This window comes from Calcarisporiella thermophila (assembly GCF_041956535.1).
Source record: "Calcarisporiella thermophila strain CBS 279.70 unplaced genomic scaffold VTP21scaffold_11, whole genome shotgun sequence".
Classification (NCBI taxonomy): Eukaryota; Fungi; Calcarisporiellomycota; class Calcarisporiellomycetes; order Calcarisporiellales; family Calcarisporiellaceae; genus Calcarisporiella; species Calcarisporiella thermophila.
The window spans coordinates 638,888-654,083 of record NW_027192201.1 but is presented as its reverse complement, the minus strand read 5'-3'; the positions used below and the strand labels follow the sequence as shown (position 1 = coordinate 654,083).

Sequence of the window (15,196 nt, the reverse complement as noted above, 5' to 3'; positions counted from 1 at the left end):
AACAAAAACAAGTGCTCTTTTTTTTAAGAGGAGGGATCAAATATTAGGAAAAGAACAAAATAAAATTAAAAAGAAATATATGATATCAAAAATGTCGATATTGGGAATTTAGGAAGAGAGGGGGGCAGGAAACTAGAGGGATAACAATAGATGGGAAAGAGCATTAAGAGGAAAAAAAACACTAGAATAATAACAAACAGAAGGCGGAAACAAATTGGATTAGACCTATAAAAAATAAATAAATAGGACGAGAACCGGCCATCCGCACCCCCTTGGCGCCAACAGGCTGGTTCCGTCATGCAGGAGCCTCATCATAAGTGATCCGTCGCATAGCCTTGCTGCGGGAGAAGGGCGGAGTTTCTCACGGACGAGGATGCCGGGGACGCTGCATCCATGACAGCGGGCGGCTGGGTTGGCTCGGAGGAAAGGGGTTGGCGAACGCGATAAATAAGCAAGGATTTCAGGGTTTTGGCCAGATAGCTTGCGAGCACTTTGCTCCGCTGTTTCTCGCCCTGCCGGGATTTAGGGATGTTCTCTGGCGGCAGCAAACAAATCACATCAATGGGCAGCTGGTGCTGGTCGAGCACTGCTTGCACAATCGGCACCACGAGAGCGAGCGGCTCCCCCGTGACCTCCACTGCCACCACTATCTCCCCAGCAGCCTGGAATACCACGCACCCGTCCGTATTGATGCCGGAGTGGCACTGCTCAATGCTACGCTCAATGTCTATCGGGAAGTGCATGAGGCCGTCGATCTCGAACGTTTCCCCGATCGCGCCCAGGACGAAGAGACACTGCCCTTCCTCATAGGTGTCTTCGCGCGGCCGTCGCACACACCACAGAAAGCCTAAGTCTCCCGTCCGAGCGTAGCGAACGCGCGGGTCCCCACCCTGGATCGTGGCAAAGCGATCCTCGGAGATACCGCGGCCGTTAGCATCCGACGCGACCCAGATCTCCCCAATGGTATTGCTCGGGCAAATGGTGCGTGTTTCTGGGTTCACTATGGCAATCATGGTAGTGCACGGGACAATTCCCGAGTCATGCACCAGCACCGTGCTCACCTCATCCGTCTGGCGCACCGGCTTCACGATCCCTCGCCGCAGGCTCCACAGCTCCAGATTCAGCGCAACCGGCTCGATAAGCATATAGGACCGTGTGGTGATCATGGGGTTGATGGCGTGGCTGTACACATGGTTTATCGCCACCTCCTCAAGGCGGCTGGCGAGAAAATGGGAGGTGATGTTGCGGTGCAGCTCGATGTTGGCGCGTCCGTTGTACGCAATCATCATGTTCTGCAGCCCGTGCAAGGAGAGACGGCGGAACTGGGCATTGGTCATCAGCGCCATTGCATACTGCATCTGCAGGGGCGAAACGAATGCATCCTTGACCCGATAGTTGCTCACGGTCTCGAAGAAAATCTGCGGGTTAGCGTAGTAGTCGGGCGGCGAGATGAGCACCGTCGAGCACCCCACATACACGCCACACATCACGCAGTGCAAGAAGCCCAGCCCATTGAAGCTGCGGACGCAGCTGATTAGACTTCGCGATGGCGACATTTGGCAAGTGTACTTTTGGGTGCGACACTGGGCCAGGATGGTGTCGTGCCCAAACCCAATGCATTGGAGCCGCATGTCCGAGGTGTAGTGCACTAGAATCAGCGAAACTCGATCGGGCTCTAGCCACTCTTTTCGAATCGCGTAGCCGGACTCCTTCCCGAGTTGCTTCACGCTTTTGCTCGCCTTGGCTGTATTGATGAGTTGCGGGAAGGTCTGTTTCGAGTTGCGTATCTCAAGCTGCACCGCGCGCGAGCGCAGTACCTCCTCCGTGCGACCGTTGACAAGCACTTTCTTGATCCCCAGACTACTTATTAGCCCCATCATCGCGGGTATGTCCTCGTACAACCGATTGGACTCTGGCTGCGGAATGGGCACCGGCACGGCACCCACCACCAAACAGGCATGCACGGCGAGAATGTAGTCGACGCCATGCGGAAACACGAGCAACACCCGCTCTCCTGCCTTGACTCCGTGCTTCTCCAGGTATTGTGCAGCGCCGGCCGTTTTCAGGCTGAGCTTGCGCCAGGTGAGGGGTTTGGCCTCGCGATTGCGGGAGTCCAGGATGCGATAGGCAATATCATCCGGCGTCGTGGATGATCTCCAGATAAGTATATCCGTGATGGAGGTAAACTGGGCCAGGTTGACGCCAGTGTGTTCATCAATCACTTCGTTTACCATCTCTATCCCGGTGTGTTGCGGAATGCGCTGGTCCCATGGGATATCACCACGCTCAAGGGCGGCATCATATGCCGCAGCTAGAGTTATGGCAGAGTTGTAAGAATACGTCGGATAATAACAAAGGGGAAAGGGGAAGAAAAAGGGCGAGAGACTTACAAGACTGCCAAATTCCATTGACAGGGTCATCTCCACATCCAATGTTGGTCACGGTTTGGTCGATATCAAAGGACATGTAGAGGGGTGAAAGCATTCCTAGCTCGAATCCCCGCCGCACCAGCATCGGGTTGACGAATCGTTTTCCGTTGCGGAAAGTTCGCGGCAATGTGCCGGAAGCACAGCTCATGATACAATATATTCTCAGGCCATGCCCCTCTCCCAAGGCACGGGTGACTTGTTCTGCTATCTTGGGCTGCTCTGCAGCAGGGAGAGAGGTCTCGTATACTATGGCCGGTAGATGCTCTTCATTTACATAGACATCGAAAGCTGTGCAGAAGTTCACCGCGCGGAACTGCTCCACCGTTCTACACAAATCCGGGGCGTAGTGGAACTCCTCCACACCCAAAGGCGCACCCGGAATTTGCTGGCGAATCCGGTCCTCATAAAGCCCAAGCACAACCAATCGCCCCCCAATCAGACATCCGAGCAAGCCTGTACGCAAGAAGTCTTGGTCGTACGGCTCTGGTCGCGCATCCCCGGTTATCAGGTAGGGTCGCGCATGGAAGATGGCATCGCTGTCTCGAGGCAGTGCCCAAAAACCTCCACTCAGCGCAGGAGAGTCCACCCATATTTCACCCACCGCGTCAGGGGGACAGAGGGCGCAGGTTAGGGGGTCAACAATGGCGAGAGTAGCCTCCGGCATCACGAACCCAAAGGCAGCCACCCTCATCAGACCCGGGGTCGATTCGCGTGCGCCGCCCTCCGAGGTGGCGGCCACCACTACCACTCGATTTTCTTTGAGCGCTTCGCGGTCAAGGAGATACTCCCATGTGTCGAGCGAGGAGCCATTGGTGGTCGAAGTTATGGACACTGACCGTGTCTCGTCGACAGAATCATCCGGCGGGAGGTCACGGGGTGCAAACCCGGGAGAATCCCCCAGCTGTCTTTCCACATCCAGCGTCAAGGCTAGCTCTGGCATGCGGTCCGGAGGACCTACGTAGTCTTTCATACTCAAGATCATCCCCCCATGCTCAGACAAGGTGCAGAGGGGGTTGACCACATCCATTGGATGTTTTACATTGAGAGGGCGTAAAAAGTTTTCGCAAATGCGATCGTTGAGAGCGGGATATATAAGTTGTGTGTCTATAAGGAGAAATCGTAATGAGGAGAGATCGGGTGGGGTTTTTTTAGAGAAGCTGTGGGTTGCTTGAGGGTCTTTTTCATATTGCTGGACGGCGGTCATAAATATCGGATAATCAACAAGGGCCATGGTCACTTAAAGAGAGGGTGAGAAAAAAATAGGACAAACGTGAGGATCCACTTTTGAATGGGTAGAGGGGGGGGGGGTCCGTATCCTCACCTTGATATTTCGTCACTAGATTCGCCCATAGCCCCGGGGTCTCGAGGGAAGTCGAGCTTATGTAGAGAGTCCAGTTGCCGCAATATACTCCAGCCAATGCTCCAAGCACCAAGCCAACCTGCTGCCGTGGCTCTACATACGTCAGGAATACCTCTCCACCGTGGTTCAGAACATTTCTGCGCATTGCATCTGGATCCCTCTCGAATAGATCGGTCGAGTCGCGCGCACCCGCTATTGACTGGCTCGTGCTCACATTGGAAGCCGATATGGTTGAATTGCCCAGATCGCGGTAACGAGTTGTCGTCATTGCCCCTTTGTACACCAGCCCTTGGTACATGACGGTTTTGTGGCTCACCGCGACGCCTTTGAGTTCCCCATTAGGAGATTTGGAGTATTCTATGTATGCCAAATCAGGGACGACAATGTTCGGATAATCCGTTGGGCCCTTCTTCGGGTGCCAACTTCCGAATTCGTTTGTCTTCCACCACTCGAGATTCAGCGGCAACTGCGATTTATGAGCCATGATTTCCTTGCCGTAGGTCTTCAAGTTGTACTCCGTGGTGAGCACCAGCCACACCTTGGTCGCGAAGAGGATGTAGGATACATCGGATAGGTCATCAACCGTGTTGAGCGGCACCGCCACCACCCCAGCAAAGAAGCAGCCGTACAACGCGATAATGAAGTCGATGATCTCTGATTTACGATACAAAAGTGCAATTCGGTCGCCAAGTCTCAGGCCAGACTTTTCACGAATCACTTCGGCAACCTTGAGTGCTCGAAGGTGAAGCTTCTCCCATGTGAAATTGGCCATTTCCTTCCCCTTTGGACTGATAACAGTGAACGCCGCTCCACGAGGGGTGATGAATGCACGGTGACGAAGCACCTCTGCAATGTTGCGAAACTCAGTCATATCGCGACGGCTCCCGAAATTTCCGTCGAAAACGGTGAAGGGAATTTCACGTGGCTCCAGTGGCAGGGATTGCTTCCCCGCGAGATCGTTCAAGAGCATCGGGTCCACCGTTGACCAATTGAAGTTTGGCTGCGGATCAGGAGCAATTCGCGCGGCATGTGCAATGCGCCGGCCAATGCTAGGATGCGAGGCTATGCTCGGACGGCGCTCATTCAGACGATAATTGAAGAGGCCAGATGTCACGGTGGACATGGTGGAGCGTCTATCTGAAACTGATGATGGCACGGTATGAATATTCATGCAATGGAAACACACTCAATAAAGTGAATTTTACTATTTCGGGGAGAATTGCTATCATAGCGCAAGCTCTGAGACTTGGACAAGGCATTGTTCGATCGGTGAAAGGATCCGTTACGAGCCTCAATATTCGGCATATGGCCAATAGTATCTGTGCGACGGAGCGGATAGTCCGATTGCTGCAACGGGAGCTCTGGAGGCCCCATAGGCGGCCTTATGCTTGGAGAAGCGTACGCTGGTTGTTGCGGGGCAATCGGTGTCTCTGCTCCATATGTCGGCTATTGAAATCATGGGAGCATTATATAAATTTAGAATAATATTGCACGGGAACCCACTCAATAACTTAACTCACATAATATCCTTGATAACCTTCAATCGTAGGCCTGTGTCGAGGCATCCCAGCTACATCGCCAGGCGCTGGGCGATAGGGGATATGACCGTAGGGTGCTCCTTGGAGCGATGGTGGGAGCGAAGGGCGAATTCTTGGAGAGAAGGCAGTGGAAACACCAGCAGGAGCCTGTACTGGAGATTGTACGAATTGCGAACTGTTGGTTAATGGACCTGCGGGTTCATTCATGGGACGTCTTTCCGCCTGTGCCCCCAGCCAACCTCGGTTTAAACTATACGATCGATGCGTGTCCTCTGCAGAGTACCGTATATCCATTCGGGCCGTTTGCTCGGTGAGAGCGTGAATGCTGGTGCGAGAATACGGTGCAGAATGCGTGCCATACTCTGACGGGAATGCGAGATCATCTAGGCGAAACTGCGAAAATCGCCTTGGGGCATTATTGTCGCCATTTTTCCATTGCATTGGCTGCTCTGGCTGGCTCTCATCGAATAGGGAGGCGGCTTGTTTTTGGGTATATTGATATACGAGTTCGTCTCTCCGCTTCTCGTAGCCCTTTTGTGTGATATATCCCTCGGCCAACTCGCGATCGAGCTCTTGAAGAATTTGGTGGAGGGTGGGGGGGGAGGTCGGGCTGGCTCATACTTTTTGCAAAAGAGAGAGATGAGGAGGTGAAAGATGGCAGGCAGTCAACAGGAATAAATAAACGAATGCAAAGTTGGGACTATTTATCGAAAAAGTACATTACTTGCTAGCAACCCATTTAAAAGATTTCGAACAAGTGTGGGCTATTTTGCAAGTAGCTTCCACTGGCAAGAAATCGAATTTTGAACACAAGGGGATCTAAGGCGTTGAATAAGCCGCTAAAGAGAGGGGGGCCTGGTTGAAGTTATTTGGCACTGAATAAAAATTCCTATGAACCCATTCTCGATCGCGCGCTGGAGCTTAGCCTCCTTGACTAAATTTGCATTTCTATTCTTTTTTTCTATTTTTCCTGTTGGTAACCAAAAGAATTCGTGCGTAATTAAGGATAAATACCCCCCTCATCAGGCTTGTAGTTTTAAAGGGAGAATAGACACCATTTTTTTTTCCTTTAAATCGCGATGTCGTCGGTAAGTCTTCCATTTCCCCGTTGCTCTTCACCTCATCTAAACCAAAAACAAAATTAATCATTAACGCTTTTTGGGGCCCGCTCACCCGTAACAGGATGTGGATAGCCAGATCAGAGAGATCCAGCAGAAGTTGCAGATAGAGCATCGCATGAAGGATGGGGCCATGCTTATGCGTTCCAACATTGTCAATCGCCAAGCACAAGCGCAATGCGATGACCGAATCGCAGAGATTCAAATGCGGATCGACTACCTTCAGAACGAGCTGCAGCGTCTTGAGATCCGACAGCGTGCGCGCAATAGCACTGGGGCCAATGTTCCTTCTAACGACAACCAGCATCAACACCAGGGTGGAGGAGCAAGACCATTGAGCGACAGCGCTCTACCCGGATCCATCCCTGACGCGTCATCACAGCGCCTCCTGAATCAATCGCTAGAAAATGAAACTGATGAGGCCCAATTTAAAAAGTTGATCTTGTCAAATTTGGGTAAATTGCTCTCAACCCTCATCTACTTTTATAGTTAGATTCTCATTTCCTCCCCTCCATAATAGACCTCATCAAGTCAAGCACCCCCATTAATGTCCAAAAGGTGTCCCTCAAATTGCATCAGCTGGAGTTCAAGCTCGACGTGGAAAATAAAGTCAAAGAAGGAACCGAGAAACTTTCGCAGGTATATCTCAAGGATCCGTCGATGGGGGACCGGAGAAGTCGCGCCGATGTTGCCAATAAACTACAGGAGAGTATTGAGAAAATATCTCTACTAAAAATGGCACTCCAAAAATATAAAGGCTTATATTTTGGAGTTGAGCAAGGTAATTATCCTGAATACTTTTACTTTTCCCTCAGTAATTACAATGCATCTGCGGCTGCAGAGGAGGAATCGGAGCCAATGGCTCGCAACACCCCTGGCCAACGTCGCCCGATCACGGGTCAACTTCAGATGCGCATTGTCTCTGCCAACAAACTCAATCACGCTCCCTCGAGCATGTTCCGCAATCCTGAAACCGTAGCCGTGATTAAAGTCGATGGCGCGATTGTTGGACGCACGCGCCCAAGCCGAAGTGACCGATGGAATGATAACTTCGAGATTCAGGTTGCCAAGGCCAGCGAAATTGAAATAACCCTCTACGACCGGGAGGGAGATCGTTCCTTGCCAATTGGCATGCTCTGGGTGAAAATACAAGACATTACCGAGGAATTGCGCCGGCGTCGTGTGGAACAAGAGACTGGACTTGGCTGGGTTCCAGCTGAACAGGTTGGAGATCCGTCGGCACAGAACCAGCTTCCTCCTGACCAACAACAACAACAACAGCAGCAGCAGCAGCAGCAACAGCAGCAGCAACAGCAGCAGCAACAGCAGCAGCAGCAAAAGCTTGAAAAATCGGACTCAGGATTGACGAGCGAGGGCGTGGAAGCTTGGTTTGATGTCGAGCCATACGGGCAAATAGCATTGCAGCTTAACTTCGGTAATTATTTGCGTGAGCTTCCATTCATCTATGAGAACTATAACATTCATATCGGCCTCACTTTATAGTTAAGGATACAAGTGGCAAACGGGTTGGCGACAAATTGAACCGTGTCAATGCGGTGAAACGACGCAAAGAAGAGATCCACGAAATGAACGGGCACAAATTCGTTGAGCAGCAATTTTACAACATTATGCGCTGCGCCTACTGTACTGAATTTTTGGTGCAATCCGGGTATCAATGCGAAGGTAGGCAAGCTGCGATGGATCCCCGCTCACTATTTCCATCGATTTATTCAACTTTATTTCCCTTGGTCATATAGATTGTAAATACACCTGTCATAAGCGGTGCTACACTAACGTAGTCACGAAATGTATTTCGAAATCTTCTGCCGAAATGGTAGGGAGAATGTCTTCTTTCTGTCGCAAGGGGTCTTAGCTAATGGTGTAATTTTTATTTTACCTCAGGATCCTGATGAGGCAAAGCTTAAGCATCGCATTCCGCATCGATTTGATGCGCTGACCAACATTGGCGCTAACTGGTGCTGCCACTGTGGTTATATGCTCCCACTGGGGACACGCAGCGCTAAAAAATGCTCAGAGTGTGGAATTACATGTCATGCTAAATGTGCGCATCTTGTCCCTGACTTTTGTGGAATGCCGCCCGACAAGCTCAATATGCTGCTTGCGGAGATGAAACGAGCGGAGATGCGCAAGGCTGAGCATGGAAAGCGACGGGAAGAGGAGGAGGTGATGAAAAAGCAAATGAAGGAACAGCAGGCCATGCAGCAACAGCAGCAATCACAGCCAGGGGTAGGATTGCCCCCAATACAGCAGGCGCCCACGCAAGGGTCTGCCCCCAAGCCAGATAAAGAAGCTCCGGTGCCTCCTTCGAAGCAGGGGCTGGGAGACATCGCCAAGCCAGCGCTCCTGGGTCAGCATCCACTCAAACCGCCCATGGGTATGCTCACTCAGCGTACCTCGTCTATCCCCAAGGCTCCCATCAAGGTCAGCCTGGACGATTTCCATTTCAGAGCAGTGTTGGGAAGAGGCAATTTCGGAAAGGTGGGTTCATTTTTAACGAGAATGAACGGCAGAGTGGGCACTTCATTTTTTTTTTCATACTTTGCAGGTTATGCTCGCGGAGGAGAAGGCAACGCAGAAAATCTATGCCATTAAAGTATTGAAGAAACAGTTTGTGATCGATAATGACGAGGTGGACAGGTAAGTTTGATTTGGCTATTACTGTGTTTTCAAAACAGACGTTTAGCAAACTTTTTTTTCGCTCTACTTCGTAGCACTCGCTCGGAGAAACGCGTGTTCCAGATCGCTAATCGCGAGCGCCACCCCTTCCTAATTAATTTACACTCTTGTTTCCAGACGGATGCACATATTTGCTTCGTCATGGAATATGTATCTGGAGGCGATCTAATGCTACACATTCAAAAGGAGCAGTTCTCAGAAAGACGTGCAAAGTAAGTCTTTTTTTACAGACCAGGTGGAAGTGTGAATCTCGGGTAGATTGATGTGTAATGCTCCCCTCCTTTTACTAGGTTCTATGCATGCGAAGTGCTTTTAGCTCTTGAATATTTCCACAAGCATGGCATTGTTTATCGTGATCTAAAACTTGATAACATCCTTCTCACCCTCGACGGACACATCAAAATTGGAGATTATGGACTCTGCAAGGAGAACATGGGTTATGAGCAAACGACCAACACATTCTGTGGGACACCCGAGTTCATGGCACCCGAGGTAGCTACTCTATTTTTTGCTATATTTGATGGGGGGTCATCATTGGACGCCGTTTACTGATATATCTGGCTCAGATCCTATTAGAGCAGCGCTATACTCGCGCCGTGGACTGGTGGGCATTTGGCGTTCTTTTATACCAGATGCTTCTGGGGCAATCTCCTTTCAGGGGTGAAGACGAAGATGAGATCTTCGATGCAATTTTGGTATGAATGAAGAGTTGAATTGAGTTTTGAGCTCCAATAACCAAAAAAAAATCGCCCACTCATCCTCCTTCATCATTATAGGAAGATGATCCGCTATTCCCTATATCCATGTCGCGAGATGCAGTTCACATTTGCCAACGTGTAAAAATCCTTTGTTTAAGTCTCCTACTGCTAGATTGCATCTCATCCCTCTTGCCACTTTTTCTTTTAGCTTTTGACCAAAGATCCCAAGCGGCGCCTTGGGTCTGGCCAGTCTGACTCCGAGGAGATCAAAGCCCACCCGTACTTCCGGGGGGTTAACTGGGATGATATGCTACATTTGCGTGTTCCTCCTCCATTTTATCCTAGCATTGTAAGTGACTTCTCCTTACCATCGCCCAAATTTTGTGTGCTCATCCATTTTTTTAGAAATCGCCCTTGGACACCTCCAATTTCGATGAAGAGTTTACCCGTGAGACTCCGGGACTGACGCCTGTGCAATCAAGGCTTACGCGTGCGGACCAGGAGGAGTTTGCTGGATTCTCGTATGTCTCATCGTGGGTTGGCGATAGCTTAAGGCAGCCTTCTCAGCAGCAGCAGCAGCAGCAGCAGAAGCCGGCTAACCCTCCCGCTCGCCCCCCCATGCCGGCCGGCAACCATCTTCCTCCACTCTCTACGGTGGTTCCTCCCCCGATGAATATGCCCCCGCCCCAACAGGCGATGCCCGGCCCGCGTCCCCCCATGGGGAATCGCCCCATGATGGGCCGCCCCCCGCAAGGCTATCCACAGCATCTCCCCCCCATGCGTTACCAACAGCATCCACAGGCTCCGATTCTGCCCCCGCAGAACATGGGCCCTGCGCCTCGGCCGCCGCCCCATCAGCAACGCCCGAATCTCCATGTCTATCCCCATCCCCCGCCCCCGCCTGGTGCTGGAGGTCGCCCGCCCAACAATCGGTGGTAGAAGAGGAGGGAGAAAAACGAATCTGGGCATCGGATGGATTGGTTTAGGGCCGCCCTCACATACGCGGAGGCGCCCGGCCAAAACATGATGGAGCAGATTATGATTTATTTTATTTTTCTTTATGGGTTACGATATGATATTGTTCTTAGATAAAAAGGATCCCTCGATTCGATATATATAAATATATATAAATAAGCATCTATAATTAACCATATTGTGTGTCCGCCAATGCAGGAGCTGTGTGGAGCGCGAGAGGCTCAGAGGAGAGTCTGGATTCTGATTTTCGCGGGCTGATTCGGCAGAGCGGAGCGGAAACAAGGTTCACTCATTTCTTTTTCCATCGCTACTATAGTTAGTATTTATACGCTTGCCCTGCCGGTCTTACAGCCTGCCCGATTCCGCAAACCTCCTTATTAAACTGGAGATCAAGTTGCGGAAGAAGGGGAAGGTGAAACTTGCAGCGCTTTTTTTTTTGGCCAGCGCACCAATATGAAAATCCCGGTGCTGCTGAGGTTGGAATGTGGAGGGCCTCCAATCCTTGTCTAAAAGTGTCAATGCTTTATTTCTCCTCTCTGCCCTCTGCGATGCTCGCCGCTGTTTGATCTAGCAGCCATCCATATATGGTGCGCATATTAAATTTTATCAGCGCTAATTGATTTCACTTTTTTTTCACCCTCAGGCCCTTTTATTTATATAGGTGTTTCTCCCCCTCGCCTCCTTGCCATTCTCCTCTTGCCCCTATTTCCCCTAAGCTCTTCTCTCCCCATCCCCTATTTAATCTCCCCTCTCTCGCTGCCTGAAGCGCCCCCGCCCTCTCGCCCAGCCCCCCTCCCCCCCTCCTCGTGCCCTGCTCATCCTCTTTTCTCCTCTCTTCCCTCCCTCATTACCCCCGACATTGCCAGCACCCTGCGCCCTCCTGGACATCATGCAGAATAACTTGCCCATACCCGACGGATCCGTTGATGAGCTCCCCCTTCATCCTTTGCTTGTAGAAAATCCCCGTGCCGATTGTGACTTCTCTCCGAGAGACAATTCCAACCCATCCTCCGCCTCCTCGCAGTCAGCTACTTCCTCACAGCAAGCCCAGTCGGCCGGCGTGGGGGCCCACTCTCAGCGCCGATATTCCTCCCCCGCACCCCAGGCCTCCGTCGGCAGCCCCAAGCAGCCGAAGAATGCAAAGCGCAGCTCTCCTTCCAACGACAGGTATTCAGAAAGCTCCTATAAGCGGCCAAAACTTGCCGATGCTGCCGCCTCCTCCCAGCCCCATCCCTCGCAGCCCGTCGTCGCCGTCTCTGGCAACACGGTCAATGTGACCAGGCTTCCGCTGCTCTCCCCATACTCCCACCACTCCCTCCCAAAGCTTAGGCCCCCCGTCACGGCCACAACGCTCCATGAACTAGACATGTTTGAGATCCTGAAAAACCCCCAGCTACGGCATGATCTTGTCTTTGATCCCCATCTGCAGTTTCGGCCCAGCACCGAAGGGGATGCCGGGGTGCGAAAACGGGAGAGAGCCCGGAGATTTTGGGGATGGGTGGAGGCCCGAGCAACGGGCCGGCCGTTTTGCTATTTCCATCCCCCGCCTCCTCCCGGCTTGGCCCCTGGAGAGTTCTACAGCGCAAACGAAAACATGTGTGGATGCCTTCCCTCGATGTACACCTTGCGGGCTGGCCAGCCGCAATACGATCACATTGGCCAGCTGATCGAGGAATTGCGTGCCGTTATTGCCTGCGTGCTGCCCACGACCGACCAGGAGTACAGCGTTCTCGTGCAAGAGGTCCTTGACCCGCAACTTGTCGTGCAACAGCTGGAGCATGGTGTTTTTGACGCACGCAGCATCACAACGTTTATGGCTCGCCTGCTGAAGCTACACTGCGCGCCCATTCGGGATGAGCTCCTGGAGCGAATGGTCAAAGCCGTCGAGGCCGGAGAATGGATCTGCGGCTTAAGCATGTGCTTCGAAATCCTAGAGTGGATGAGGCTGGATATTGCTAACCACCAGCTCCGCACATTGCGCCCGTACCTAGTGGAGAGCGCCGTCGAGTTCGAGAGACAGTTTTTCACCGGGCAACTCCAAGCTAGCGCAGCCCGGTTGACAAGGACCGAGCTGTGGCTCCACGATCTCGTGGAGCTGAGCGGCGGAATGTACGACTCGAAAACGCTCACCCGAGTATTCAACGAATACCTCATCTCCCTCATCTCCACCTCCCCCGAAAATGTAACCAAACCTCTCCCCGAAACATTTGCATTCGATCAACAACGCCTGGCCTCCTACCACTCCGACTTCGAGGACCTAGCATTCCTTGCATCTGCATTCTTCCTCACTAGTCACCTAGCACCGGTACAGAACAAACGCCTTAAGCATACCCTCTGGCCGCTGATGATCGAGCGGCCAAAGCGCTTCGACAAAATCGCCGCCGCGATGGCCCAATACGGGGGAATGAGCGCCGCCTTCGTCGAGGGATGGATCCAGCGGAACACCGGTCCAGTTCCCTCGGACATGGCACGGTTGGTGCGCGAACGGTTGCGTGGGCACCTGCTCTCCCTTGTGGAGAGGGGCACCGTGGACACCGCAAAGTTGGCGGCAGATGGCCTCACCGTGGTCCGGGAGGAGATCCTGGCCATGGGTGAACGGGTGCGGAAACTGAGTGAATTCCATCGCGCCGTGTACGGGCCCATCTACAAGGATTTGATAGATAGAAAGTGACTTGAAAAACTATATATTATTATATTATCTCTATATATTGAAAATACGCTGTTTCTTAGTTCTCAGTTTTGCTGTAATACTAGACACCTTTTTATCGTAAATAGTTTATTTTCTTCTTATTACATACCTTTTTTTGATTCTATTGTTAATTTTTTTTTTTGGTTCTTGTTGTTAATATTTCATTTCGGTGGTAATAGGAATACTTCTCCCCCCTTCTATTGACGAGATACTATTTACAATGAATCGAAAAAAAAAACTTTGTACATAAAAGCAAATCAATGGACGCTACGCTGCCAACAATACATTGCTTATTCCCGTTTTGCCTTGCGTTTTCCCTGCTTTTTTGCCTTTCCACCCCCTTTAGCTCCCCACTTAATGGTCGGTCTTCGAGGCGCCGCCTCCTCTGCAAGACATGCGTCGCAGCGACATAAAAAATAATATTCAGCTAGCAATTGGCTTCGTCGAGCTGCGAGAGGCTTCTCCTCCGCTTGATCAATATAACCGATGGTGAGCTCTGCATGGCACGGAATATCAGTTAGCGCAATCAGGGTCATTTGGCAGCTACGCCCACGAGGAAGCAGAGGCGGTGAAGGAGGTGTAGGCGGTGGTAAATCCTCGTTATTGGTATCTTCTATCAATTTTGCGTCACTTGAAGGTTGACTAAGGTTATTGTCTCCGTGTGGCAAGGATGAGATATCGCTCTCGCCTTTCTCTTTCTCATGCGCTTCCTCCATTTTCTCAATCTCTTCTCTCTCCTTTTCGGCTCCTTCTTCTTCTTCTCCTTTCTCGCCATCTTTCTCCTTCCCGTCGTCGTCATCGTCTTCTTCATCGCCCTGCGCTTGTCTGAATTCGCAATTACACCGGCAGCTATGATTGAAATAAGAAGCCGAGGGAAAAACCGCTTTCAAAATCCAATGGCATACCATTGGCATCAAAACTATCGAGATAATATCAAACACAGTGTAATAAACTGTTTACCTCGTCCAAAACAGGTCAATTTTTCCTCATTCTTCCGATAAGCATATACCCCGAATCCATTGCTCTCGACCTTCGACACTAGATTCAGAAAACTCTCCCACTCTATGTCTATAAGCATTCCCTCCAAAAATCCTCTCAGTCTTTCCCAATCCCGCTTGCTCTCCTCCGACCAATCCTCATAATGCGACTGTAAGGATTCAACGGCATGATAACTTGACGGATCCACAGCACGGCGTGCCAGTATCAGAAGAACTAGTTTAACCACGCTTTTCTGGTGCCGATCCAATTTTCCCGTTGTCGCAAGACGTCGAAGACTTGTACACACTGTTGAGTGGTTTCCGATGGTCGTGGGCGCTTCTTCTTCTGATTCAATACCAGTGGTGACGCCAGCAGAGCGAGCGCACTCGATAGAACAGTAATATACTTGATCACAACCTCGACAACGGAGGGGCAGTATACTTTTACGACTGTAGAATACGCACGCAGCACACGCTCGCTTCCTATGCGAGTCGAATATAGAAGCCGCATAGAAATTGGCCTGTTGAATTATTAGACTCTAGTCTCGGTTATAAACTGCGTTGAGTCGTCGCATTTTCCCTTACCTCAAATAATACCTCGCCCCTCCTTATATCCCGTGTTGCAACCGCATACCGGCCTTTGTCATTACTTGCATGAATCTCAATGGGATAACGGCCCAGTTCCACATTAAAAGGGCGGGTCATTCTTCAAAAT

At 51.1% G+C, this 15,196-nt stretch overlaps 4 protein-coding genes across 4 annotated transcripts; 2 read left to right on the top strand and 2 right to left on the bottom strand.

The window, feature by feature from the left end:
- Window positions 1-311: 311 nt before the first annotated feature.
- VTP21DRAFT_1396 (uncharacterized protein) lies at window positions 312-5,768 on the bottom strand (the record flags this gene model as incomplete). Its single annotated transcript, XM_069391478.1, has 5 exons — window positions 312-2,311; window positions 2,391-3,665; window positions 3,751-4,932; window positions 4,995-5,235; window positions 5,310-5,768. The coding sequence occupies 5 exons, from the start codon at window positions 5,766-5,768 to the stop codon at window positions 312-314; spliced, it is 5,157 nt and encodes a 1,718-aa protein (XP_069251517.1).
- Window positions 5,769-6,406: 638 nt separating this feature from the next.
- VTP21DRAFT_1395 (uncharacterized protein) lies at window positions 6,407-10,779 on the top strand (the record flags this gene model as incomplete). Its single annotated transcript, XM_069391477.1, has 14 exons — window positions 6,407-6,415; window positions 6,510-6,900; window positions 6,966-7,226; window positions 7,287-7,880; window positions 7,949-8,128; window positions 8,203-8,279; window positions 8,348-8,944; window positions 9,012-9,103; window positions 9,178-9,354; window positions 9,433-9,634; window positions 9,709-9,837; window positions 9,919-9,978; window positions 10,049-10,189; window positions 10,246-10,779. 14 exons carry the CDS (start codon window positions 6,407-6,409, stop codon window positions 10,777-10,779), a joined length of 3,444 nt encoding a protein of 1,147 aa, XP_069251516.1.
- A 925-nt stretch (window positions 10,780-11,704) lies between these two features.
- VTP21DRAFT_1394 (uncharacterized protein) lies at window positions 11,705-13,486 on the top strand (the record flags this gene model as incomplete). The annotated part of the gene is made up of 1 exon (XM_069391476.1): window positions 11,705-13,486. One exon carries the CDS (start codon window positions 11,705-11,707, stop codon window positions 13,484-13,486), a length of 1,782 nt encoding a protein of 593 aa, XP_069251515.1.
- Window positions 13,487-13,794: 308 nt separating this feature from the next.
- Window positions 13,795-15,186, bottom strand: VTP21DRAFT_1393 (uncharacterized protein; the record flags this gene model as incomplete). Its single annotated transcript, XM_069391475.1, has 3 exons — window positions 13,795-14,387; window positions 14,465-15,002; window positions 15,067-15,186. The coding sequence occupies 3 exons, from the start codon at window positions 15,184-15,186 to the stop codon at window positions 13,795-13,797; spliced, it is 1,251 nt and encodes a 416-aa protein (XP_069251514.1).
- Between the last annotated feature and the right edge of the window lie 10 nt (window positions 15,187-15,196).